Raw genomic sequence first — 27863 nt, 5'->3', positions numbered from 1 at the left:
CTTTTTTTTTTTTTTTTTTTTTTTTCCTTTTTTCTCTCTTTCCCTTTCTTTTCCCACTGCCTCAGATCTTTTCTGATTTGTTTAGAGTATATTTTCTGGGGACGTTTTTACCCTGTTAGCATTTTGTTCTCTCATTAATCTATTCTCCTCTGGACAAAATGACAAGACAGAAAAAATCACCACAACAAAAAGAACAAGAGGTAGTACTGACTGCCAAGGACCTACTCAATACGGACATTAGTACGATGTCGGATCTAGAGTTCAGAATCATCACTTTAAAGATACTAGCTGGGCTTGAAAAAGCATGGAAGTTATTAGAGAAACCCTTTCTGGAGAAGTAAAAGAACTAAAATCTAACCAAGTCGAAATCAAAAAGGCTTTTAATGAGGTGCAATCAAATATGGGAGTACTAACTGCTAGGATAAATGAGGCAGAAGAGAGAATCAGTGATATAGAAGACCAAATGATGGAAAATAAAGAAGCTGAGAAAAAGAGAGATAAACAACTACTGGATCACGAGGGCAGAATTCGAAAGATAAGCGATACCATAAGACGAAACAACATTAGAATAATTGGGATCCCAGAAGAAGAAAGAGAGAGAGGGGCAGCAGGTATAATGGAGCAAATTATAGCAGAGAACTTCCCTAATTTGGGGAAGGAAACAGGCATCAAAACACAGGAGGCACAGAGAACCCCTCTCAAAATCAATAAAAATAGGTCAACACTCCAACATCTAATAGTAAAACTTACGAGTCTCAGAGATAAAGAGAAAATCCTGAAAGCAGCTCGGGAGAAGAGATATGTAACCTACAATGGTAGAAACATTAGATTGGCAACAGACCTATCCACAGAGACCTGGCAGGCCAGAAAGGACTGGCAGGATATATTCAGAGCACTAAATGAGAAAAATATGCAGCCAAGAATACTATATCCAGCTAGGCTGTCATTGAAAATAGAAGGAGAGATAAAAAGCTTCCAGGACAAACAAAAACTAAAGGAATTTGCAAACACGAAACCAGCCCTACAAGAAATCTTGAAAGGGGTCCTCTAAGCAAAGAGAGAGCCTAAAAGCAACATAGACCAGAAAGGAACAAGACAATATACAGTAACAGTCACTTTACAGGCAAGACAATGGCACTAAATTCCTATCTTTCAATAGTTACCCTGAATGTAAATGGGGTAAATGCCCCAATTAAAAGGCACAGGCTATCAGATTGGATTAAAAAACAAGACCCATCAATATGCTGTCTGCAAGAGACTCATTTTAGACCCAAAGACACCCCCAGATTTAAAGTGAGGGGGTGGAAAACCATTTACCATGCTAATGGACACCAAAAGAAAGCTGGGGTGGCAATCCTTATATCAGACAAATTAGATTTTAAACCAAAGACTGTAATAAGAGATGAGGAAGGACACTATATCCTACTTAAAGGGTCTATCCAACAAGAAGATCTAACAATTGTAAATATCTATGCCCCTAACATGGGAGCAGCCAATTATATAAGGCAATTAATAACAAAAGCAAAGAAACACATCGACAACAATACAATAATAGTGGGGGACTTTAACACCCCCCTCACTGAAATGGACAGATCGTCTAAGCAAAAGATCAACAAGGAAATAAAGACTTTAAATGACACACTGGACCAAATGGACTTCACAGACATATTCAGAACATTCCATCCCAAAGCAACGGAATACACATTCTTCTCTAGTGCCCATGGAACATTCTCCAGAATAGATCACATCCTAGGTCATAAATCAGGTCTCAACCGGTACCAGAAGATTGGGATCATCCCCTGCCTATTTTCAGACCACAATGCTTTGAAACTAGAACTCAATCACAAGAGGAAAGTCAGAAAGAACTCAAATACATGGAGGCTAAAGAGCATCCTACTGAAGAATGAATGGGTCAACCAGGAAATTAAAGAAGAATTAAAAAAATTCATGGAAACCAATGAAAATGAAAACACAACTATTCAAAATCTTTGGGATACAGCAAAGGCAGTCCTAAGAGGAAAGTATATAGCAATACAAGCCTTTCTCAAGAAACAAGAAAGGTCTCAAGTACACAACCTAACCCTACACCTAAAGGAGCTGGAGAAAGAACAGCAAATAAAGCCTAAACCCAGCAGGAGAAGAGAAATAATAAAGATCAGAGCAGAAATCAATGAAATAGAAACCAAAAGAACAGTAGAACAGATCAACGAAACTAGGAGCTGGTTCTTTGAAAGAATTAACAAGATTGATAAACCCCTGGCCAGACTTATCAAAAAGAAAAGAGAAATGACCCAAATCAACAAAATCATGAATGAAAGAGGAGAGATCACAACCAACACCAAAGAAATACAAACAATTATAAGAACATATTATGAGCAACTCTATGCCAGCAAATTAGATAACCTGGAAGAAATGGATGCATTCCTAGAGATGTATCAACTACCAAAACTGAACCAGGAAGAAATAGAAAACCTGAACAGACCTATAACCACTAAGGAAATTGAAGCAGTCATCAAAAATCTCCCAAAAAACAAAAGCCCAGGGCCAGATGGCTTCCCAGGGGAATTCTACCAAACTTTTAAGGAAGAATTCATACCTATTCTTCTGAAACTGTTCCAAAAAAATAGAAATGGAAGGAAAACTTCCAAACTCATTTTATGAGGCCACCATTACCTTGATCCCAAAACCAGATAAAGACCTCATCAAAAAGGAGAATTACAGACCAATATCCCTGATGAACATGGATGCAAAAATTCTCACCCAAATACTAGCCAATAGGATCCAACAGTACATTAAAAGGATTATTCACCACGACCAAGTGGGATTTATCCCTGGGCTGCAAGGTTGGTTCAACATCCACAAATCAATCAACGTGATACAATACATTAACAAAAGAAAGAACAAGAATCATATGATCCTCTCAATAGATGCAGAAAAAGCATTTGACAAAGTACAGCATCCTTTCTTGATCAAAACTCTTCAGAGTATAGGCATAGAGGGTACATACCTCAATATCGTAAAAGCCATCTATGATAAACCCACAGTGAATATCATTCTCAATGGGGAAAAACTGAGAGCTTTCCCCCTAAGGTCAGGAACGCAGCAGGGATGCCAATATCACCACTGCTATTCAACATAGTATTAGAAGTCGTAGCCACAGCAATCAGACAACAAAAAGAAATCAAAGGCTTCCAAATTGGCAAAGAAGAAGTCAAACTCTCACTCTTTGCAGATGATATGATACTTTACGTGGAAAACCCCAAAGACTCCACCCCAAAACTGCTATAACTCATACAGGAATTCAGTCAAGTGGCAGGATATAAAATCAATGCACAGAAGTCAGTGGCATTCCTATACACCAACAACAAGTCAGAAGAAAGAGAAATTAAGGAGTCGATCCCATTTACAATTGCACCCAAAACCATAAGATACCTAGGAATAAATCTAACCAAAGAGGCAAAGGATCTGTACTCAGAAAATTATAAAATACTCATGAAAGAAATTGAGGAAGACACAAAGAAATGGAAAAACGTTCCATGCTTATGGATAGGAGGAACAAAGATTGTGAAGATGTCAATGCTGTGTAGAGCAATCTACACATTCAGTGCAATCCCCATCAAAATACCATCCACTTTTTTCAAAGAAATGGAACAAATAATCCTAAAATCTGTATGGAACCAGAAAAGACCCTGCATAGCCAGAGGAATGTTGAAAAAGAAAAGCAAAGCTGGCGGCATCACAATTCCGGACTTCCGGCTCTATTACAAAGCTGTCATCATCAAGACAGTATGGTACTGGAACAAAAACAGACACATAGATCAATGGAACAGAATAGAGAGCCCAGAAATGGACCCTCAACTCTATGGTCAACTAATCTTTGACAAAGCAGGAAAGAATGTCCAATGGAAAAAAGACAGTCTCTTCAACAAATGGTGTTGGGAAAACTGGATAGCCACATGCAGAAGAGTGAAACTGGACCATTTCCTTACACCACACACAAAAATAGACTCCAAATGGTTGAAAGACCTAAATGTGAGACAGGAGTCCATCAACATCCTAAAGGAGAACACAGGCAGCAATCTCTTCGACCTCAGCCGCAGCAACTTCTTCCTAGAAACATCGCCAAAGGCCAGGGAAGCAAGGGCAAAAATGAACTATTGGGACTTCATCAAGATAAAAATCTTTTGCACAGGAAAAGAAACAGTCAACAAAACCAAAAGACAACCGACAGAAAGGGAGAAGATATTTGCAAATGACATATCAGATAAAGGGCTAGTGTCTAAAATCTATAAAGAACTTATCAAACTCAACACCCAAAGATCAAAGAATCCAATCAAGAAATGGGCAGAAAACATGAACAGACATTTTTCCAAAGAAGACATCCAAATGGCCAACAGACACATGAAAAGGTGTTCAACATCACTTGGCATCAGGGAAATCCAAATCAAAACCTCAATGAGATATCACCTCACACCAGTCAGAATGGCTAAAATTAACAAGTCAGGAAATGACAGATGTTGGCGGGGATGCAGAGAAAGGGGAACCCTCCTACACTGTGGGTGGGAATGCAAGCTGGTGCAGCCACTCTGGAAAACGTATGGAGGTTCCTCAAAAAGTTGAAAATAAAGCTACCATATGATCCAGCAATTGCACTCCTGGGTATTTACCCCAAAGATACAAAAGTAGGGATCCGAAAGGGTACGTGCACCCCGATGTTTATAGCAGCAATGTCCACAATAGCCAAACTGTGGAAAGAGCCAAGATGTCCATTGACAGATGAATGGATAAAGAAGAAGTGGTATATATATACAATGGAATATTATGCAGCCATCAAAACAAATGAGATCTTCCCATTTGCAACAACATGGTTGGAACTGGAGGGTATTATGCTGAGCAAAATAAGTCAATCAGAGAAAGACATGTATCATATGACCTCATTGATATGAGGAATCCTTAATCTCAGGAAACAAACTGAGGGTTGCTGGAGTGGGGGGTGGGGTGGGAGGGATGGGCTGCCTGGGTGATAGACACTGAGGAGGCTATGTGCTCTGGTGAATTGTGCAAGACTGTTGAATCTCAGATCTGTACCTATGAAACAAATAATGCAATATATGTTAAGAAAGAGAAAAAGAAGAAGATAGCAGGAGGGGAAGAATGAAGGGGGGGAAATCGGAGGGGGAGATGAACCATGAGAGACGATGGACTCTGAAAAACAAACTGAGGGTTCTGGGGGTGGGGAGGATGGGTTAGCCTGGTGATGGGTATTAAAGAGGGCACGTTCTGCATGGAGCACTGGGTGTTATGCACAAACAATGAATCATGGAACACTACATCTAAAACTAATGATTTAATGTATGGGGATTAACATAACAATAAAAAAATTAAAAAACAAACAAACAACAAAAAAAAAAACATAAGATACCTAGGAATAACCCTAACAAAAGAAATAAAGGATCTGTACTCTAAAACTATAGAACACTTAGGAAAGAAATTGAGGAAGACACAAAGAAATGGAAAAACATTTTATGCTTATGGATTGGAAGAATAAATATTGTGAAAATGTCTGTACACATTCAATGCAATACCTATCAAAATATCATCGGCATTTTTCATAGAGCTGAAACAAACAATCCAAAAATTTGTATGGAACCATAAAAGACTGAATAGCCAGAGGAATGTTGAAAAAGAAAACCAAAGCTTGGGTCATCACACTGCCTGACTTAAAGCTCTATTACAAAGCTGTGATCATCAAGACGGCATGGTACTGGCACAGAAACGGAAACGCAGATCAATGGAACAAAATAGAGAGCCCAGAAATAGACCCTCAATTCTATGGTTAACTAATCTTTGACAAAGCAGGAAAGAATATCCAATAGGGAAAAGACAGTCTCATCAATAAATGGTGCTGGGGAAAAAGGACAATCACATGTAGAAGAATGAAACTGGACCATTCTCTTACACCATACACAAAAATAAACTCAAAATGAATGAAAGACTTAAATGTGAAACAGGAATCCATCAAAATCCTAGAGAACATAGGCAGCAACCTCTTTGACCTTGGCCACAGCAACTTCTTGCTAGACACATCTCCAAAGGCAAGGGAAACAAATGCAAAAATGAACTATTGGGACTTCATCAAGATAAAAAGCTTCTGCAGAGCAAAGGAAACAGTTAACAAAACTAAAAGGCAACCTACGGAATGGGAGAAGATATTTGCAAATGACATATCAGATAAAGGGCTGGTATCCAAGATCTATGAAGAATTTATGAAATTTAACACCCAAAAAACAAATAATCCAGTCAAGAAATGGGCAGAAGACATGAACAGACATTTCTCCAAAGACGACATACAAATGGCCAACAGACACATGAAAAAATGTTCCACGTCACTTGACATCAGGGAAATACAAATCAAAACCACAATGAGATACCACCCCACACCAGTCAGAATGGCTAAAATTAACAAGACAAGAAACAATAAATGTTGGTGAGTATGTGGAGAAAGGGGAACCTTCCTACGCTTTTGGTGGGAATGCAAACTGGTATAGCCACTTCAGAAATCAGTATGCAGGTTCCTCAAGACGTTAAAAATAGAGCTACCCTATGACCCAGCAATTGCACTACTGGGTATATACCCTAAAGATACAGATGTAGTCAAATGAAAGGGCACCTGCACCCCAATGTTCATAGCAGCAATATCAACAATAGCCACCCTGTGGAAGGAGCTGAGATGTCCTTCAACAGATGAATGGGTAAAGAAGATGTGGTTTATACATACAATGAGATATTACTCAGCCATCAGAAAGGATAAATATCAACAATACACATCAACGTGGATGGAACTGGAGGGTATTATGTTAAGTGAAATAAGTCAGTCAGAGAAAGACAATTATCATACGGTTTCACTCATACGTGGAATAGAAGAAATAGTGCAGAGGATCATAGGGGAAGGGAGGGAAAACTGAACGGGAAGAAATCAGACAGGGAGACACACCATGAGAGACTTGACTTTGGGAAACAAACTGAGGGTTGAGGAAGGAGAGGTGAGTGTGGGGATGGGGTAGCTGGGTGATGGGCATTAAGGATGGCACATTATGTGATGAACCCTGGGTGTTATACGCAGCTGATGAATCATTGAACGCTACAACTGAAACTAATAATGTACTCTATGTTGACTAATTGAATTTAAATAAATAAATAAATAAATAAATAAATAGGGGCTCCTGGGTGGCTCAGTCAGTTAAGCATCTACCTTTGGCTCGGGTCATGTTCCCAGGGTCCTGGGATCGAGCCCCAGGTCGGACACCCTGCTCAGCAGGGAGTCTGCTCTCTCTGCCCCTCCCCCTGCTTGTGCTCTCTCTCTCTCTCTCTCTAGCTTGCTCTCTCTCAAATAAATAAATAAAAATCTTTTAAATAAATAAATAGATAGAAATAATGAATTCCATTTTTGTGTATCTAAAAAAAATAAAAATAAATAAAGATGGGCAAGGATTTGAATAGACATTTCTCCAAAGAAGACACGCAAATGACCAACATGAAAAGATCAACATGAATAGATCCTTAATGTCATTTATCATTGGCAAAACACAACTTAATAACACAATGAGATATCACCTACCTTGTTAGAATGGTTATTATAAAAAAAAAAAAAGATAACCCGTGTTGGTGAAAATGTGGAGAAATTGAAACCCTTATACTTTGTGGGTGGGAGTGTAAAACAGTTCATCTACTGTTAAATGCACATTAATAAATGAATGGATAAGGAAAAGGAGGTATATGCATACAATAGAATATTACTTGGCCTTAAAAAAGGGTATCTTGCCATATGGATTAAATTTGAGAATACTATGCTAAGTGAAAAAGCATCAGAAAAGACAAATACTGCATGATACTACTTACATGAGGCATAGAAAATAAACACAAAGAAGCAGAGAATAGAATGGCGGTTGTCAGGAGCCGGGGAGAAAGGAAAATGGCAAGTTATTATAGAATGTGTATAAAGTTTCAGTTATGTAAAATGGTTAAGTTTTAGAGATTTGCTGTATGTCATTGTGCTGATAGTTAACAGTATTGTTTTGGACGCTTAAAAATGTGTTAAGAGAGTAGATCTCCTGTTAAAGGTTCTTACCACAATATGAAGGAGGGACGGGAGGGAGGGAGGGAGGAATTAATAAATAACTTCAATGAGGTAGTATACACAAAGTGTTTAGAACAGTATCTGGCATATGGTAAGAGCCCAGTTCATACGCTCTCCTCTTTTCACACAGTCAAGCTAGAAGCCCAGAAACTGATGTGGCCACCTTTTTTTTTTCTCATTCATACTCCACCTAGGATCAAGTTCTGTTAGTTTTTTCTACCTCTTAAATATCTTTTTTTAAAAAAGGTTTATTTATGTGAGAGAAAAAGAGTACAAAAGCATGGGGTGGGGCAGAGGGAGAGGGAGAGAGAGAGAGAAGGAGAGAAGCAGACTCCCTGCTGAGGGCAGAGCCCTTCATGGGGCTTGATCCCAGGACCTTGAGATCATGACCTGAGCCAAAACCAAGAATCAGATGCCTAACTGACTGAGCCACCCAGATGCCCTTACCTCTTAAATATCTTAAATATTTACTTCTTATTCCCACCCCATTACCTTTGTCTAAACCAGAGTCATCTTTCATATAGATTTATCTGCCTCCTAATGTTTCTCCCTACTCCTAATAGTGCAATTTTCAGTGCATTCTTATTGCTGTATACAGAATATCTTAAACCAGGGACTGGCAAACTATGGACCACAGACTCATCACCTTTATTTATAAACAAAATTTTATTAGAGCACAGTCATACCCGTTTGCTTATGTATTACCTATGTCTTCTTTCATACTACAATGGCAGAGTTGAATTGCTATTTACATCTGGCCCGCAAGCCTAAAACGCTTAGTCTCTCTCTTTAAAAAAAAGTTTATGGAGCCCTATCCTAAACTCAAATATGAACATTACACCACTGCTTAAAACATTTCAATGATTTTCAGTACCACTAGGAAAAGTCCAAAACCTTTAAAACTATTTTTAAAGCACTTCATACTCTCCCATGCCAGCCACTTCAGTCTTCTCACTAGCCACTGCCAAACAAACACCAGTTCTTTAAATACTTTTCTTATTCCCAATGCTATTAACTCTTCCTTGAAGATTTTTCTCTCTGCCTGGATAACTCCTCCTCCTCATTCTTCAAGTATGAATTTAGTTTACTTGCTTAAAGAAGTGTTTTCCACCTCCCACCAGACTCAATTGGGTGTTCCTATCTCTGTACTTCCTCTAAATTATGTCTTTAAGTCATTACCTAACTATTTGCATGAAAGTTACATATCTATCATGTTCACCATTATAACCTTAAAAAATATTGCAGAGCTTAGCACATAGTAGGTATATCATGTATAATTGTTTAATGAATGAATTAATAAACATAACATAATCCCAAAAACTTCTTTCAGCCATCTGCAAACCTAATCAAGGAACCTAATGTTTCTTGCAAAGATAACCTAGCATGTGATTCTTCTGAGTCCTCCTTGGATGGCTGGATTCAAGAGTCTCTGATTTGAAGGATAAGAAGCACCTGGATGGAACCGCATGTGGAAAGGAAGGCGTCCAATTGCCTATATTTGGGACATAAGCTGACCTCAGAATTGACTGTTTTCACTGTAACATTATTATTTTTATGAAGGAAAATAAGTAAATTTTATAAAACAATGGTAAAAACATAAAGGTCATACCAGCCCATGATCTCAAAAAGACTACCAAGATTTTTTACCTAAATTTGATCCTTTGCCTAAGATAATTAAAAATGATGGGACGACATACTCTGAGCTGTGACTCTTAGGTCTTAAGCAGAAATAATACCATGGGAAGGCTATGAGTCAAGAATCCTGACGTTGGTCAAGAATCCTGACTTTGGTCAAGAATCAGAATGCAGAGGGATCTAGAGCTTATACTTGGAGGAATGCAGTTAATTTCTTCTCCAAAAGCATGCAAATTAGTCTGATTATTTGGTGGCTGAGACAAGGGATCTCAAAAAAGATCCAGGCATCATATTCACTGCCCCTGAAAGTTTCCAAACTTTTACAAAGAAAACTATTGCTTTCAAACATTTTGCATATTATGTAGCTAGCAGTGATCACCCACATTAGTGATTGATTTCTTCTTCTTCTTCTTTTTTTTTTTTTTCCTGGATAAGAGATCATAAAAGAAAAAAAATAACTTTGGCTCAATAGCTTTTTTTATGATGGCTTTTTATGTGCTTTCTTAGAGAAAAGTTATAAAACTTAGTTCTTTCAGTTTCTATCAAAGATATACAATGTTTCCTTCTTTTTTTGTGCAAGTCACAAAGGAGCCATAACTGTATATATTTTCACATCAGATGTAAAATTCATGTCTCACTTGTGACTTATGCAAGGAAAATAGGAAGCTCCATTAGACAGACCTACAATTTGTCTATAAATGGTGATTTGCAGTTGGGGAGTACTTTCTTTTGAAATCATTAAATCTTTACAGCTAAGTATTCCTTCTGCCTTGACAGATTCTACACATTACCTTATCATATGTATAAAAATGATCTTTAAAAAATACCTTTAATGACTGCAACAATGGCCAAAGTTCATCCAACACTTTCCTTACTTTCTAGAATTACATTTGGAGGCACTTTTTATTCTGTCACTTCAATAGCACATAACAAAAAGCTTGTGTCAGAATTTCAATGCAGCTTCACAACATCTTTTACTGTTATTAACAGATATTTTTGAGCCAAATGAATAATGCCATCCTCAGTATAACATTAGCTAGAAGAAAGTTCCTTTATCTTCTTTAAGTTGCATTGCTTATTCTACATGAAAATCAAATGTAGACTTGAACAGATATAATTTCAACAGACTAAAATAGGGAAAAACCTAACTGTGCTCTGGCTTACCATCAAAGCTGATATTTCTACTAATCCTTTCAGTATAGCTGAAATCACTCTTCTTCTTAAGCAACAATTCTACATCCATGTTATTATTGAAAAGAAATTTGTTTTGAATAATAATATGAAACATTAAAATCTTATTGTATGCATAATTTTTAAAATCCCATATGCCTACAAAAAATGAATGAATTATTCTTGATTACAAATAAGTCATTTGAAAGCAACAAAAATATTTGATTTCCCCTAAGTCGTCATGGACAAAGTAAATGACCATGGGGTATCCAAAATGCCTGTAAAAAGTGAGCACTGCCAGTAGGCTCATGATCACTATTTCATTTAATAATAGCATATGCGTATTATTGCATACAGAAATCTTTCCAAATAAGCTTTCAACCACTCCATCAATACTTTCCAAATTTTCACATTCCAAAGCTTCTAACAGCTTAGAGGCAAACATTTTAAGATACTAATCTTGAGGATATGAGAAAGACAAAAATGGAAGTAAATAGCATTAAAACTTTCATAATTTGAAGAAATCTTTATTTTTGATGGGGAAATGTGCACTTTCCATAAACTTGCAAGTGCTTTCCTGCGTACATCATGCAATGTAGCATATCAAGTTATGTGAAGTTCCACCAATTTGCCATGCTATCTCACAGTTTTCTGTGTTCATGTACATGGATGAACTTGGATTTTACTGCCGAGAATATACTTTTTCTGCCTAGATTAATTTTCCTCATCCTTCAAGGCTCACCTCATGTGTCATCTCTTTGGGCTGCATTCCCACACCTCCTAGTCTAATATAAATAGTCTTCTTGACTGTGTTCTCTTAGCACTGTCTCCTGTATTTGAATCATTGGGTTCATTTTTTTGTCTTTTCAATTAAGTTATGGATTTCTAAAGGCATTAGGTAATTCATTTTATTTATCTTTACTTCTAATACAGGTCTGACATATAGTGAAGTTCTCTTGATTTTTTCCTTGTTAGATCTCTTTTTTTCTTATGTCATCAAACACAGTTTTTTCTCCCTAGTACCAGAAGTGTTTTCTCATGCCCTTTGCAATCTCATATCTTGGATATACTCATCCCCATCCCACAGACTTTTGTTTCTATTCATATTGGGTTTCTTTCTTTGGTAGATTAAATGAGTGGATGAGTAAGAATTGAGATTTTATTAAAGTTAAGTAAATAAAGTAGCTTAAAATGGTTCAAGCAGGAGTCAGAAAGTCAATGGAATACCACTCAAAATTAAGACATGAAAATTTTAGGAAAATGTAGAATAACAATTTTGACTTTGTTTGTGACTATTTGAGGTAGTGTATTCTTAGGTAAATAATTAAAGGTTAGCTATAATTCTATTTACTAAGCCCCAAACACAAGCTAAGGTAGAAGTGATATAAAGATTAGAGAAAGAAGAAAAAGATACCATGTAAAATAAATGTTTAGTAATTTTGTATTTTACTGAGAAAATATAGAAATCTAGATATAAGAAAGAAATATCAGGGCGCCTGGGTGGCTCAGTCGTTAAGCGTCTGCCTTCGGCTCAGGTCATGGTCCCAGGTCCTGGGATCGAGCCCCGCATTGGGCTCCCTGCTCAGTGGGAAGCCTGCTTCTCCCTCCCCCACTCCCCCTGCTTGTGTTCCCTCTCTTGCTGTGTCTCTCTCTGTCAAGTAAATAAATAAAATCTTTAAAAAAAAAAAAAAGAAAGAAATATCAAAGAATGATTATTCTCATATGAAAAATTTACCTGATAGGCTTAATAGCAGATTAAACACTGTAGAAGGAAAGATGAATGAACTTGAAGGTAGAAGAAAAATAAACTATACAAAATATAGTATATAGAGAACAAAAACCTGAATTGTGCTAAGAGATCTGTGAAACATTAAGTTATCTAACATACATAAAAATTTAGTCCCAGAAGATAAGGGTAGGCCAAAAAAAAAAAAAAAAATCAAAGATTGTGACCAAAAAATATCACATTATTGAAAAATACAACTTCACAGATCCCCAAAGTGCAATGAAACACAAGTAACATAAACACAAAGAAAAATACATCAAAGCACACCATAATCTAATTACTAAAAACAGTGATAAAAAATCTTTAAAAAATAGTTTACTTAGAGTCATTTATGCAGTGAAAATATTCTTCAAACTGAAAGCAAAATAATGACATTGTCAAACAAAAACAAGACCTTGAATAATTTGTTGTAGTAGTACTATAAGAATGTTAAGGAAAGTTCTCTAGGCTAATGGAAAACTAATACTATTTGGAAATTCCAATTCTCACAAAGGAATGAAGAGCAAGAAATGCTTATATATATGCATGTGTGTTGTGTGTGTAAAAATAAGTCAGCCAGTGTCAGACTGGATGAAAAAGCAAGACCCTATTATATGCTATCTGCAAGAATTCTGCTTTAAATCATACGTGTGTGTGTGTGTGTGTGTGTGTGTGTGTGTGTGTGTTATGAAACCCCAAGTTCAGCTACTTGTCACTGGAAAAGACAATACTCAAGGGACAAGTTTTGACTAGAAAGGAATTTGAACTTTATTCAGGAGGCCAGCCACCTGAGGAGAAGGTGGATACTTGTCCAAAAGCCAACTCCAAGGTTTCTGCTTGGTCCGGGGGTTTATAAAGGGGGCTAAGGTTGTCAGTCAGTAAACGGAGTGCCATGGTCTGCAACATTTCTTGATTATGTACAAACTTGATGCTGCCAGATAACAAATATTATCTCAGTGTTTGGGGGTTGTGTGGGGGTGGGGAGTCTGGTTCTTATTTCATGATGTGCAGGACTTCTCTGTTCTTTCTGTAAGGGAGGTACGGTCTACAGATACACAAAAGGAGGTTATTAAAATCATTTGCATGAGCTGAAAAAAAAAAAAAACAGTTTGCTAAAAACTATTGCTAGGCTAACCAGAAAGCCGAGGCACCTTCAGACAGACTTGCTGGTCTCTGTGGCCTGGGAAAGTTTTGGACCTTCATTCCTTAAGGCCAGTACCCTGTCTGCTACTGATCCAGGGACTTAGGTCAGCAAGTAAGGAATGTGTTATCCTGAAGCAAGTTAACTCTTAAGGCTCTTACATGTGGGTATAAATATAGATATATAGATTTTGCTAATCTGTTAGGTATGAAATGGAATTTCATTATGGTCTAAATTTGCATTTTTCTAATCATTAATGAGATTGAATGCATTTTCATGTTTCTTGATCATTTATGTTTCCTCTTTTATCTTTTGCTTATTTTTACAAGTTTTTTTTTCTTATAGATTTGTCAGAGTTCTTTATTTAATCTATTAGTATTTGTCAGTTATCTCTGTGGCAAATGGGTTCTCCCAGGTTGTGTCCTTTAATGAAAATAAATTGCTAATATTAATGCAGTCAAATGCATCAATATTTTTGTAGATAGCAATGTTTTAAATATTGTTAGAAAAATCACTCCTTTCCTACAAGTACATAAAAACATTTTCCTATATATCTTTCTACAAGAGTTACCACTGATTGGGAAAAAAAGTGAAACTGAAGGATCATGTAGAGGGTTTGGTACCTGAATGATGTTTGATACATCATTCTTTCCTTATTCTATTGGCCAGAAGTCAATCACATGCCCCTGATTAAAGGTTGCTAGAAAATAAGGTCTAATTACATGCCCAGGAAGAAAGGGAAATGTGTGTTTTGAACACTTAGCTAGTCCATTCTTCTGAAGAACATTTGAATTCTTCCCACACATTGAATGCACTCACCCTTTCCCCAAGGGAGATAAACCAAATCCCATCTGGTCTCTGCATCTACTTGAGTCCAAGATTTCCACATCTCCATCAGGTCCAGATATGGATTATCCTGATTCTGTAACATATATACTTAAAAGATAAATTCTGTGTCCTTACATATGGTTGAACAAGAATTGATTATCCACAGAAAATACTCCATTCAGAAAAGAGAAGAATGACAGACCAAAACTAGTCACTGGTTCATCACAAATATAAATTCTCTTACAAAACCATTCATTTTAAAGCCCCTCTCCCTTGAGTGTGGGGTGAATGTGAGGGAGTTCTTAATTAGACACTGATATCACTCTTTGGAAGAAATTGTCTTGTTTACCCTCCAGGGTATCTTGGCTCTACTCTGACATTTTCCTTTTTGTTTTATTCCATGGCCATAATTGAAAAGTGTATTGAATATTCCCTCCTTGCAGGCCCAAATTTTGTAGTTCAAATTCCTGTTGGTCTACATTTGGAAACCTAAAACTTGTTGTAAGGCTCAAATACTCAATGTTTTGCTGTGCTTTAAATTCAGACTCCTGGTTTCTTTGGCAATGCCGTTATCTCAATATCTAATTGGCTTCTGACCTGTTTGCTTCCACTCAATTCCATGTACTAGTAACTTCGTTCAAAGTTATTCCCTAGAAATAATTAAGTCCCCATGTCTTTTTTTCTCAATATACTGGCAGCTACCTTGAAACCATCAGGCTTTGTTGGGAAGACCAAAACCCTTAGCTTTACCATGGGATTGATTTTTAATGGCCCCCTGGTATCTTATATCTTTTTATTCTTATTCCTACTGTCTAGGATCTATAAAAAATGAGATTTTCTAATCTAATTTCTAATCAATTATGTATTGCCACAGCAATGCTGCATAACAAAACACCCCAAAATTTCGCAGCTTAAATCAATAACCATTTATTATTTATAACAAAACAAAATTGGTTGTGTGGTTCTACTGATTTGGCTCAGACTGAGCTGATAACAGCTGAACTAGCTCATAAATATGTCAGCTCTAGGGTCCATTGGAAGCTAGTTAGCCTGGAATGTCCTTTGCCTAGACAATGTGTCCCTGTTCTATGTGCTCCCTCATTCTCCTGCAGGTTAACTTAAATGGTTCTCATGGCAAAGTCAAGGGCTCAAGAGAAAGAGCAAAAGCACACAAATCCTTGTAAAGCTACATTCTAATAGCCAGTCATAAGGCATTCTAATAACAAGTCATAAGGCAACCTAAATTCAAAGTATTGGTTAACAGAATCCATCTCATAATGATAAAATCTGCAAAATCACATGGCAAAAGATATGCATATAGAGAGTAATTGAGAAGGAAGGCCATTTTTGCAATTAATCTGCCTTACTGACCATGGTCCCACATTTTGCAGTCTTTCTATTCTCATTAATTCTGCTGACAGTCCATCCAGTATTTTCCTGACCTCATCTCTTTTTTCTAATACTTTGATGAATCCACACACACTTTTAATATTCTATTTTCTAACTCCTTCACTAGCCTATGTAAGCATTTGGATGACCTTTCCAAGTTATCAAAGATAAAAGTTTTACCAGATTGTTTTGCCACTACATAACAGGGTCTTCATTTTCTCATTCCCCAGTATCAGGTCCTATCTTTTTCATCCTGACTGTTCCAAATATGTTATGTGTTGTTATTACAGTTATCCATTTTTATGCCAATTTCTATGTTAGTAAAGTAATGCTGGTAGGTAAAAGAAGCATTCAAAGATTAGGGTCTTAGCAAGATAAACATTTATATATCATTCACACAGAATCCAAAGAGAGTTATTGATTGGCACTGGTGAGGTAGTAGCTTGAAACTTTCCTCTACACAGTTATTTAAAGACCTAGTCTCTGCTATCTTCAACCTTTAAATTCCAAAATTGTCCTGGGCATTGATAGCCACCTAGGCAAAAGAAAAAGGTAGAATAGAGACTTTTGGGGGAACTATTCCACTACATTTCAGGGTCAGAAATCATGGTCAGCATCATGGTCATGCCTATTTACATAGAAAAAAAGCAAATATGTGCCCAGGAGAAAAAAGAAATGGATTTGGGGAAGGGCTGAGCTTCCCACTCTTTGCTATATTACATTTGTTTGGAAAATTATACTTTTTAAATAATTACACTATTAATTTTACCATGCATTCTTAAAATCTAGAGTTAATATCTTAACCGTCCTCCCCAAAGTAAAAGAACTTTAGGACATATTACCTCTTTACTCACTCCTTTTTAATTTCATGTTCTTTTTGATCAATACAAATTCCACTGAAGATTTATTTTGACAAAAGTTAAATTTCTTTAAAATTTTGTAAAACACTAAAATAATATTTGAATTACACAATTAATAACAAATACATCAAAACTAATTTTTAAATTTTTATCATAAATAAAATATACCTTTTTATAGACATGTAACTATCACAATAATTCATCCTGTATTTAGCTACAAAGATTGATTCAACAAACTCCAAAAAGCAGAAATGGTACAACTCACTCTCTCTACAAATCAAAACATATGGCATGTGGCTATGTCTGGTATCAGAGGACAAGACAGTCTTATATGTTTTATTATTAACCATAAATAATAACTATATTGATCATTCAGCTCAAAACATTAGAAGTACAATATAAATGTGCTGATCAAGAAAGAGGAATAAGTAAATAAAGAATGGAAACTCCTGAACTCAAACAAACAAATAAACAAAAGAAAAGCTGAAAACTCAAAATTCTTATTTTAAAGACCAATAAAATAGATAAAATCTAACAAAGCTAATCATTTAAAAATCACTGTATCTAACATTTATTGGGTACTCACTATTTGCAACATATTTTGCTAAGTGGTTTACAAGAATATAGCTCACTTAATGCTCAGAATAATATTATGAGAATCATTATTTCATAAACATCTATTAAGTACTATGTGCCTAGCAATCTATGAGACACTGTGAACATACTGATAAACAAGAGAAATAATGCTGCTGTCCTCAAGATATTTGCATTCTGAAGGAGCAAATAAATATGTCCATTTTACAGATGGAGAAATTAGATGCATTAACTTAGATAACTTTCCTAAGATCACATAACATCTTTGTGTTCCAATTGTATTTTTAACCTAAATTGCATTCCCCAAATTCCATGCTCTTAACCAACATGCAAAGCTTAAAAAGCTGGGGGGGGGGGGGCTGCTGCGGGTGGGGGAGAAAACATATACTACTGAAATTATAAAGGGGATACAAACATCCTCATCATGTTATTGCAAATTGTTTTTGCCTGCTTGCTCTGTGCCAAGTACTTTAAATAATTAATGTTCACAACTACTCTCTGAAATATGTCCTATTATTTCCACCATATTTTACATTTGAGGGAACTGAAAAAAATAAGATGTTAAATAACATATAGTTGCAGAACTTTTTTATCCCCAGGAAGTCTAGCTATGGAACCCACCCTTAACTACTACTACAATGTGCAACCACTCATGATTAAGGAATTTTTAATAATTTTAAACAATTATTTATGCAACTTACTGCTAAAACATTGAAATTAGGGATGGAATACTTGGAAACAAACCAACCACTAACTCACTAAGAAGTAAGCACACACACAAGCCAACAAACCTAATAAATTGAAAATAATGTCACCTTTAAATATAGATGCAAAAATCCTAATTTAAAAAAAATCGTAAATCAATTCTCATACATATTAAAAGAATGATATGTTGTGCCAATGTAAGGATTATTCCAGAATGCAAGGTTCAATCCTCTTGGATGTTGGATATATGTACCTACCTAAATAAACAAGAAAAATTGTCAACTCTAATCCAGAAATTTCAATTCTATACCTTATTCCTAAGAAATAAGTCAAAATGGTGTTCAAAATGCACAGCTGTTTATCATAGCATTGTTTATAATAGTGAACACTGCTATCCCTTCTATAAGAAAAATTAGTGTAAAAAATCGTAGACTTAGCAATTATAATCTATGGTAGAATGTTATAAGAGCTGTGAGTTATAAAAAATACACAAAGCATTTATATTTAAAAGAAAAAAAAAAATCCCTGCAGACTACACAAATAAGGAAAGACTTTGCTGTGGAGGAGGCATTTAAGATAGGTCTCAAAGGATTAGTAGGATTTTAACAGATATAATTGGAAACACACAGAAATATGTTTCTGGGTCAGGAGATACGGAAGGAAGTAGTGAGAAATCTGATGGAAAAAGTAGACTAGGTCTAAACCATAAAGTGCATTAAATATAGATAGTAATAAATAAATCAGTGGGACAGAATTGAGAAGCCTGAAACAAATTCAAGGATGTGAGACCAATTATATGGCAAAGACAAGATACCAGATATTGTAGAGAAAGGAGTTTTACTTTAATGGTACTGAAATAATTAGTTATATTCCCTATCTAACACCAAAAACATGAATATAATCCAGGTGGATTAAAGATCAAACTATTCAAAACAAAAACAAAAAGCAAACAAACAAACAAAAAACCCCACAAAATATAGCCAGAAACAATGCAGACAATATGGACATAAACTTAGGTTTACAGATAATTTTTTAAGTAAACAAAAATATAGAGGTTGTGAAGGAAACTATAGATATGTTTGTTTCTCCCCAGAATGTTCATAAAAGTGTATCAGAGATGCCATCATAAACTAACAATACACTGAGGGAGAATTTTTCTTAGAAACAAAGTCTCAGTGGCTCCAATACACAAAGAACTAAAAATACAAATAGGCAAATAGAAAAATGAAAGAAAAAATAGGAAAATAATATAAGCAAACAATTCACAGAAAAGCAGATGCAAATAGCCAATAAAAGTCTTAAAAAATTCCATCTTCTTTGAGTTCAGAGAAATATTAAAGTTGCAACAAAATGTCATTTTTTACTTTTTGATACTGACAAAAATTAAACAGATTGATCACATAAAATGGTTGCAAGGATATGGGGAAACAGCCTCATATATTACTGATAGATATGGAAACTGCTACTATATTATTGAAAAACAATCTGGCAGTACTTATTAAAATGAAAAATGTGAGTGCCCTTTGATCCATCAATTCCACTTTTGTGAATGTCTGCTGCAGAAAATAAAAGCAATAGTATATGATATATGTGCAAGGTTGTTTATAGCAATATGGTTTTTTAGTGGCAAAAAAAAAAACTGGGACTACACTTAATGCCTAACTATAGGGGATGGTTCATTAAATTCTGATACATCTATATAATGGAATAATAGGCAGCTATTAACTAGAATAAGTCAGGAGTTGATCTTGAATTTGATTTTTTTTTTTTTAAAGATTTTATTTATTTATTTGACAGAGAGAGAGACAGCGAGAACAGGAACACAAGCAGGGGGAGTGGGAGAGAGAGAGAAGCAGGCTTCCTGCCGAGCAGGGAGCCCGATGCGGGGCTCGATCCCAGGACCCTGGGATCATGACCTGAGCCGAAGGCAGACGCTTAACGACTGAGCCACCCAGGCGCCCCTTGAATTTGATTTTTTAGTTATAAAATATCAAGTACACAACTTATTTTTTTAAACAAAACAAAAATAACTCATCATATGTGTACATATATGCATCATAAAGACAAAGTGGGAGGTTACATGCAAACTGTATATGTTATTGCAAAAAGAAGATATTTGTGGAGGTGGGGGTAAAAGAGTTCTTAGTTCATTTATTTCATGAGTCTTTTGTTTAATGTCTTCGAATAATCATTCATTACTTTTGTAATTTCATCAAATTACTTTGCCATTCAAACAACTTAAGTTTTTTTTAAAGTATAATGTATTAAAATATATAAAATATTGTCACTAAATTGCTTTACTGAAATATGAAAGAAAAGGAAACTATCTTCCTTGAGTGTAACTACTTCCCAAACAAAACACATGGAAAGTGAAGTATATCAACCAGCACGTGGTCCTTAATTGTGATTACACGTTATTGTACTCAGCGTATTAAGTGCTTAAATTACCAGATAATAGAATCTATGTTCCTAATACTGGAAAGTGTATTAACAGCATTTTCGCTCCTTATTGTAGCCCAGTACCAACAATCACATGGATGAAGGTTAATGGTTATATTCCTAGTAAGGCACGTCTGCGGAAATCTCAGGCAGTGCTGGAAATACCCAACGTGCAGCTGGATGATGCAGGCCTATATGAGTGCAGAGCTGAAAACTCACGTGGAAAAAATTCCTTTCGTGGACAATTACAAGTGTACAGTAAGTGCTCTCAGCAAAGCATGTTGCTCTAGTCCCAAGAGTCAGACTGAAAATGCAAATTAATTTGAACTAAATATTGTTTGTTAGGTAGTACAAAAAAAACAAGTAATAATTTATAATCATACTTCTTTTGCATGGTAAAGCATCATGTAAAATTACCCTATGCACAGAAGTGCTTTAAATTAAAAATGAATGGGGAATTATCAGGTCCTTTACTGAGAGTTGATATACTTAAAAATGAGATGTTTTCCTGACACCAAAGCCATTCTCTGATAAGTTAAAAATCTTGTAACCTTCATTGATTTATTCTTTCCCTTGGCCTGAGTCAGGAGTTGTAAGCTATTGCGCATGAACCAAATCCTGCCCAGCAGTCACTTTTTTGTAAATAAAATTTTATTGGAATGCAGCCACACCCGTTTGTTTTCATATTGTCTATGTTAGCTTTTGCACTGCTGTGGCAGAATAAAGCAGTTGAGACAGAATTAAGTAGCTGATTTGCAAAGCCTAGAATATTTGCTATCTGGTCCTTTACAGAAAAAATTTTTTGCTGACCCCTGGCTTAAATTAATACATCTATAAGATAAATAGCCTCTACAGCCTACAAGCATTTATGTTGTCCAAAATGCCAAAGAGCCAACCAGGTTGTGTGTAAGAATTGGGTAAATATACTTCAAAAATATCTACAATCTCATCTTTACTTCTAAGGATCATAAATTGTATCTACTTTTCATTTTTGCTTTTATAGTATATATTATGCATAATGGGCAAGTGATAGTATTCTTATTTCCTAAATGAGGACAGTTTTTCAAAAAAAAAAGGTGGGGGAATACTATAATCCAGAGCATTGTTATAAGAAAATTCAGAAGCTTTCAATATGAAATTATCCAAATTGCATATTTGTCTGAATCCACCAAGCAACTACAACTGTCACTATATCTCAAGATCAGTTCTCCTAAAAAGCCTAATATCCTTCAAAGGAACTCTTAAAGGAAAGCTTTAAATATTAATATCTGAATTCAACCTGGTTTTTCTTTCCTTATCTCTAATAAATCCTTTAGGATTTCAGCAGTCCAACCTGATTGAATCTACTATGCACATTTCATTCATTCATTTATTCAATTGTTTATTAAGTGCCTATTATTGCTCTACATCCTAGCAGTAGAGCTTTCAAAGAACTCGTGGTCCATTAGATTAGATGAAAAAACAAACCCCACATTAAAGCAGAGCATGCTGTCTGTTGTGATAAAGCCATGTGCAAAGGATTATGGGAGCAGAGTCCACTGCATTCTCCTGGGATGATCCAGGGAAAGCTTTCCAAAGGATTTCTTTAAGCCTTTCTTTAAAGGCTAAAGAGGGACAAGCATCCTGGAAAAAAGACATAGAGTCATTAAGATGTTTGTAAGATTGAACTACTACCACTGGTTTATTTATTTTTAGGCCATGGGTATTATAGTTTGATGAAATTCACAAAGCAAACTGTTCATTATTTCATATTACATAATTAAGTCAACTGTCTAGCCATTGGAAAAAAATTGTTGCTTCTGTACCCCAGGGAACAATAATTAACATTCATATCATATCAGTTTATCTTCAGAAGTCTGAAGTGATACTAGTTTGTCTCTACAGATAAAAATCTGATACTGAAAGACAAGTCTTCAACCAGAACCTTTCCACTCAGAACACAAAAAAACGCAAGGAGTGCCTGTTACTCTTAAGGCTATTTGGGAAAAGTTCCGAATCTTTCTGTGTGGTGAAAAAAATGGCCCACACCTAAATTATAATTAGATTTACAGTTTGAGACAGAAGTTCCCATATGGCACTACTCTACTTGCACCCCTCCCCACTCCAGCTACTTAATTCATAGCAGTAATGATTATTTCCAGGAAAGTAGAAAAAAAAAATTGATTTCACTCAATATTACTGTTTACTTTAAGAGAGTATGCTACAAAGAAACAAAGTGTGGGCTCTCCTTGTCACACACAATTTGATGTACACTGTAGGCCAACAAGGTAAGGACAAACCTGCCTAAAGCTTGCATCATTTTGAATAGAAAATAATCAAGATTGTAGACTAGAAAAAGAAACCGGGCCAGCTTGCTACTCTGGTATATATTTCTGACAGTTTGGGAAGGTATCTGGAAGAATTTGGCCTTTCACTGTAGCCTATATTTAGGGTGGTTTTCTACTCTGCTCCTGATTTTGCCTGGATAGTCCCAGTTTATGTCCTTACCACTGGGACAATTACAACAGGCTTTATTTCACTTCAAGAAGTATCTTATTACGTATTCACCCAATTTGTACTTTTAAACCTGTTGCCTTTGACATAGGGCCTTTCTCCTCACCCATCAAACTCTGTAGAAAGGAGAAAGAATCTTGGCTAACACTTCCACTTGACTGGCAGTCGATACAGAATAGCATGATACATGAATATTCCACCATACCCACAGTTTGTATTTGGAATGTTCTCCTTTCAGGAGAATGGATTTCTGTTGGAAGCTCTATAACCTGAGCTTCACCTATTGGAATAAGTAGAGGTGGACACTTTTTACCCAAAATGGTCAATATTCACAGAGTACTGAAAACATAGGGTTTTTCCTGTGGCTCACTTTCTTTTGGAAAGTGTAATCACGGAAATATTTTACATGTTCAGTTAGATGTTAGATTCAATGGATGAACCAAGGTTCCAAGGCAACCTTTCAACCTTTCTAGTCTCATTTTTTTTTTTTTTTTGGTCAAATCATTACAAAATAAGTGCTAATATAGGTGGTAGGCATAAGTTTAAACCACATATTTTATTATTTATAATTCAGAATCTATATTATAAGCATAATGCAACAAACGACACAACATACAGAAGGCCGTGGTAGTAAAATAATAAAAATTAAGGTAAACTTCCATGTCTTATTTTTTATTTTTAAAAATAATTTTATTTATAATATTTTTCTTTTTTAAATTTTATTATGTTATGTTAGTCACCATACAATACGTCATTACTTTTTGATGTGGTGATCCACAATCCATTGTTTTCGTATAACACCCAGTGCTCCATGCAGTACATGCCCTCCTTAATACCCATCACCTGGCTAACCAATCCCCCCTCCCCGCTACCCTCTAAAACCCTGTTTGTTTCTCAGAGTCCACAGTCTCTCATGGTTCATCTCTCCAATTCCCTCCCCCCCCTTCATTTTTCCCTTCCTTCTCCTAATGTCCTCCATGCTATTCCTTATGTTCCACAAATAAGTGAAACCATATGATAATTGACTTTCTGTGCTTGACTTATTTCATTTAGCATAATCTCCTCCAGTCCCATCCATGTTGATGTAAAAGTTGGGTATTCATCCTTTCTGATGGCTGAGTAATATTCCATTGTATATATGGACCACATCTTCATTATCCATTCATCTGTTGAAGGGCATCTCAGCTCTTTCCAGAGTTTGGCTATTGCAGACATTGCTGCTATGAACATTAGGGTGCATATGTCCCTTCTTTTCACTACAACTGTGTCTTTGGGGTAAATACCCAGGAGTGCAATTGCTAGGTCATAGGGTAGCTCTATTTTTAAATTTTTGAGGAACCTCCACACTGTTTTCCAAAGTGGCTGTACCAACTTGCATTCCCATCAACAGTGTAAGAGGGTTCCCTTTTCTCCACAACCTCTCCAACATTTGTTGTTTCTTTCCCTGTCCATTTTTGCCATTCTAACTGGTGTAAGGTGGTACCCCAATGTGGTTTTGATTTGAATTTCCCTGATGGCTAATGATGATGAACATTTTTTCATGTGTCTGTTAGCCATTTGTACATCTTCTTCAGAGAAGTGTCTTTTCATATCTTCTGCCCATTTTTTGACTTGATTATTTGTTTTTTGGGTGTTGAGTTTGAGAAGTTCTTTATAGATCTTGGATACCAGCCCTTTATCTGTAGTGCATTTGCAAATATCTTCTCCCATTCTGTGGGTTGCCTCTTTGTTTTGTTGACTGTTTCCTTTGCTCTGCAGAAGCTTTTTATCTTGATGAAGTCCCAAAAGTTCTTTTTTGCTTTTGTTTCACTAGCTTTTGGAGATGTATCATGAAAGAAGTTGCTGTGGCTGATGTCAAAGAGGTTACTGCCTATGTTCTCCTCTAGGATTTTGAAGGATTCCTGTCTCACATTGAGGTCTTTCATCCATTTTGAGTTTATCCTTGTGTATGGTGTTAGAGAATGGTCGAGTTTCATTCTTCTGCATGTGGCTGTCCAATTTTCCCAGCACCATTTATTGAAGAGACTGTCTTTTTTCCATTGCATGTTTTTTCCTGCTTTGTCAAAGATTATTTGACCACAGAGTTGAGGGTCCATATCTGGGTTCTCTATTCTGTTCCATTGGTCTATGTGTCCGTTTTTGTGCCAGTACCATGCTGTCTTGGTGATCACAGCTTTGTAATATAGCTTGAAATCGGGCAACGTGATGCCTCCAGCTTTGTTTTTATTTTTCAACATTTCCTTGGTGATTTGGGGTCTTTTCTGATTCCATACAAATTTTAGGATTGTTTGTTCCAGCACTTTGAAAAATGTCATTGGAATTTTGATCAGGATGGCATTGAAGGTATAGATTGCTCTGGGTAGCATAGACATTTTAACAATGTTTATTCTTCCGGTCCATGAGCATGGAATATTTTTTCCATCTTTTTGTGTCTTCTTCAATTTCTTTCATGAGTGTTCTGTAGTTCCTAGAGTATAGATCCTTTACCTCTTTGGTTAGGTTTATTCCAAGGTATCTTATGGCTTTTGGTGCTATTGTAAATGGAATCATTTCTCTAATTTCTCTTTCTACAGTTGCATTGATAGTGTATAAGAAAGCAACCGATTTCTGTGCATTGATTTTGTATCCTGCCACATTACTGAATTGCTGTATGAGTTCTAGTAATTTGGGGGTGGAGTCTTTTGGGTTTTCTTTCTTTTTTTTTTTTTTAAAGATTTTATTTATTTATTTATTTGAGAGACAGAGAGAGAATGAGAGAGGGGAGGGTCAGAGGGAGAAGCAGACTCCCTGCTGAGCAGGGAGCCCGACGTGGGACTCGATCCCAGGACTCCAGGATCATAACCTGAGCCGAAGGCAGTCGCTTAACCAACTGAGCCACCCAGGCGCCCTTGGGTTTTCCACATAAAGTATCATATTGTCTGCGAAAAGAGAGAGTTTGACTTCTTCTTTGCCAATTTGAATACATTTTATTTCTTTTTGTTGTCTGATTGCTGTTGCTAGGACTTCTAGTACTATGTTGAACAATAGTGGTGAGAGTGAGCATCTTTGACGTGTTCCTGATCTTAAGGGAAAGGCTCTCAGCTTTTCCCCATTGAGGATGATATTCACTGTGGGGTTTTCATAGATGCATTTTATGACCTTGAGGAATGTTCCCCCTATCCCTATACTCTGAAGCGTTTTAATCAGGAAAGGATGTTGTATTTTGTCAAATGCTTTTTCTGCATCAATTGACAGGACCATATGGTTCTTCTCCCTCCTCTTATTAATGTGTTCTACCACATTGATTGATTTGCGAATGTTGAACCACCCTTGCATCCGGGGGATAAATCCCACTTGGTCATGGTGGATGATCCTTTAATGTATTGTTGGATCCTATTAGCTAGGATTTTGTTGAAGAATTTGGAATCCATATTCATCAGGGATATCGGTCTGAAATTCTCCTTTTTGATGGGGTCTTTACCTGGTTTGGGGATTAAGGTAATGCTGGCCTCATAGAATGAGTTTGGAAGTTTTCCTTCTGTTCCTATTTTTTGAAACAGCTTCAGTAGAATAGGTATTATTTCTTCTTTGAATGTTTGGTAGAATTCCCCAGGGAATCCATCAGGCCCTGGACTCTTGTTTTTTGGGAGGTTTTTGATCACTGCTTCAATCTCGTTACTGGTTATTGGCCAATTCAGGTTATTAATTTCTTCCTGTTTCAGTCTTGGCAGCTTATAGGCTTCCAGGAAGGCATCCATTTCATCCAGATTGCTCAGTTTATTGGCATATAGTTGTTGATAACAATTTCTAATAATTGTGTCAATTTCCTTTGTGTTAGTCGTGATCTCCCCCCTTTCATTCATAATTTTATTAATTTGGGTCCTTTCTCTTTTATTTTGGATAAGTCTGGCCAGTGGTTTATCGATATTATTAATTCTTTCAAAGAACCAACTTCTAGTTTCATTGATCTGATCTACTGTGTTTCTGGTTTCTAATTCATTGATCTCTGCTCTAATTTTATTTATTCCTCTTCTAATGCGTGGCTTAGGCATCGTTTGTTGCTTTTTCTCTAGTTCTTTAAGGTGTAGAGTTAGAGGTGGCTCTATGGCTTAGCTGGTTAAAGCGCCTGTCTCGTAAGGTGTAGAGTTAGTTGGTGAATTCAGGATTTTTCTATTTTTTTGAGTGAGGCTGGAATGGCTATGTATTTCCCACTTATGACTGCCTTTGCAGTATCCCATAGGTTTTGGACCAATGTGTTTTCATTATCATTGAGTTCCATGAATTGTTTAAGTTCTTCTTTGATTTCCTGGTTGACCCAAACATTCTTGAGCACAATGGTCTTTAGCTTCCAAGTGCTTGAATTTCTGCCAAATTTTTTCTTGTGATTGAATTCCAGTTTTAAAGCATTGTGGTCTGAGAATATGCAGGAAGTAATCTCAATCTTTTGGTATCGGTTGAGACCTGATTTGTGACCCAGTATGTGGTCTATTCTGCGCTCGAGAAGAATGAGTATTCTGTTGTTTTAGGGTGGAATGTTCTGTATATATCTATGAGGTCCATCTGGTCCAGTGTATCATTCAAAGCTCTTGTTTCCTTATTGATTTTCTGCTTAGATGATCTGTCCATTGCTGAGAGTGGAGTATTGAGGTCTCCTACAATTAACATATGTTATCAATATGACTCTTTATTTTGGTTAACAGTTGGCTTATGTAGATGGCTGCTCCCATG

The 27863-nt window shown here is 36.1% G+C and overlaps 1 protein-coding gene across 7 annotated transcripts in view; it reads left to right on the top strand.

The window, feature by feature from the left end:
• CNTN5 (contactin 5) overlaps positions 1–27863 on the top strand; it is a 1357780-nt gene that overhangs the window by 1030691 nt on the left and 299226 nt on the right. For all 7 annotated transcript variants that reach the window (XM_032426178.1, XM_032426172.1, XM_032426174.1 and 4 more), the window contains one exon: positions 20740–20921. In XM_032426178.1, coding sequence (XP_032282069.1) covers positions 20740–20921 — 182 coding nt within the window. The remainder of the gene's footprint in view (positions 1–20739; positions 20922–27863) is intronic.

Source organism: Phoca vitulina, unplaced genomic scaffold (genome assembly GCF_004348235.1).
Source record: "Phoca vitulina isolate PV1807 unplaced genomic scaffold, GSC_HSeal_1.0 scaffold34, whole genome shotgun sequence".
NCBI classification, from domain to species: domain Eukaryota; kingdom Metazoa; phylum Chordata; class Mammalia; order Carnivora; family Phocidae; genus Phoca; species Phoca vitulina.
Note: the sequence above shows the minus strand (reverse complement) of the source record. Positions and strands in the feature narration are given on the sequence as shown.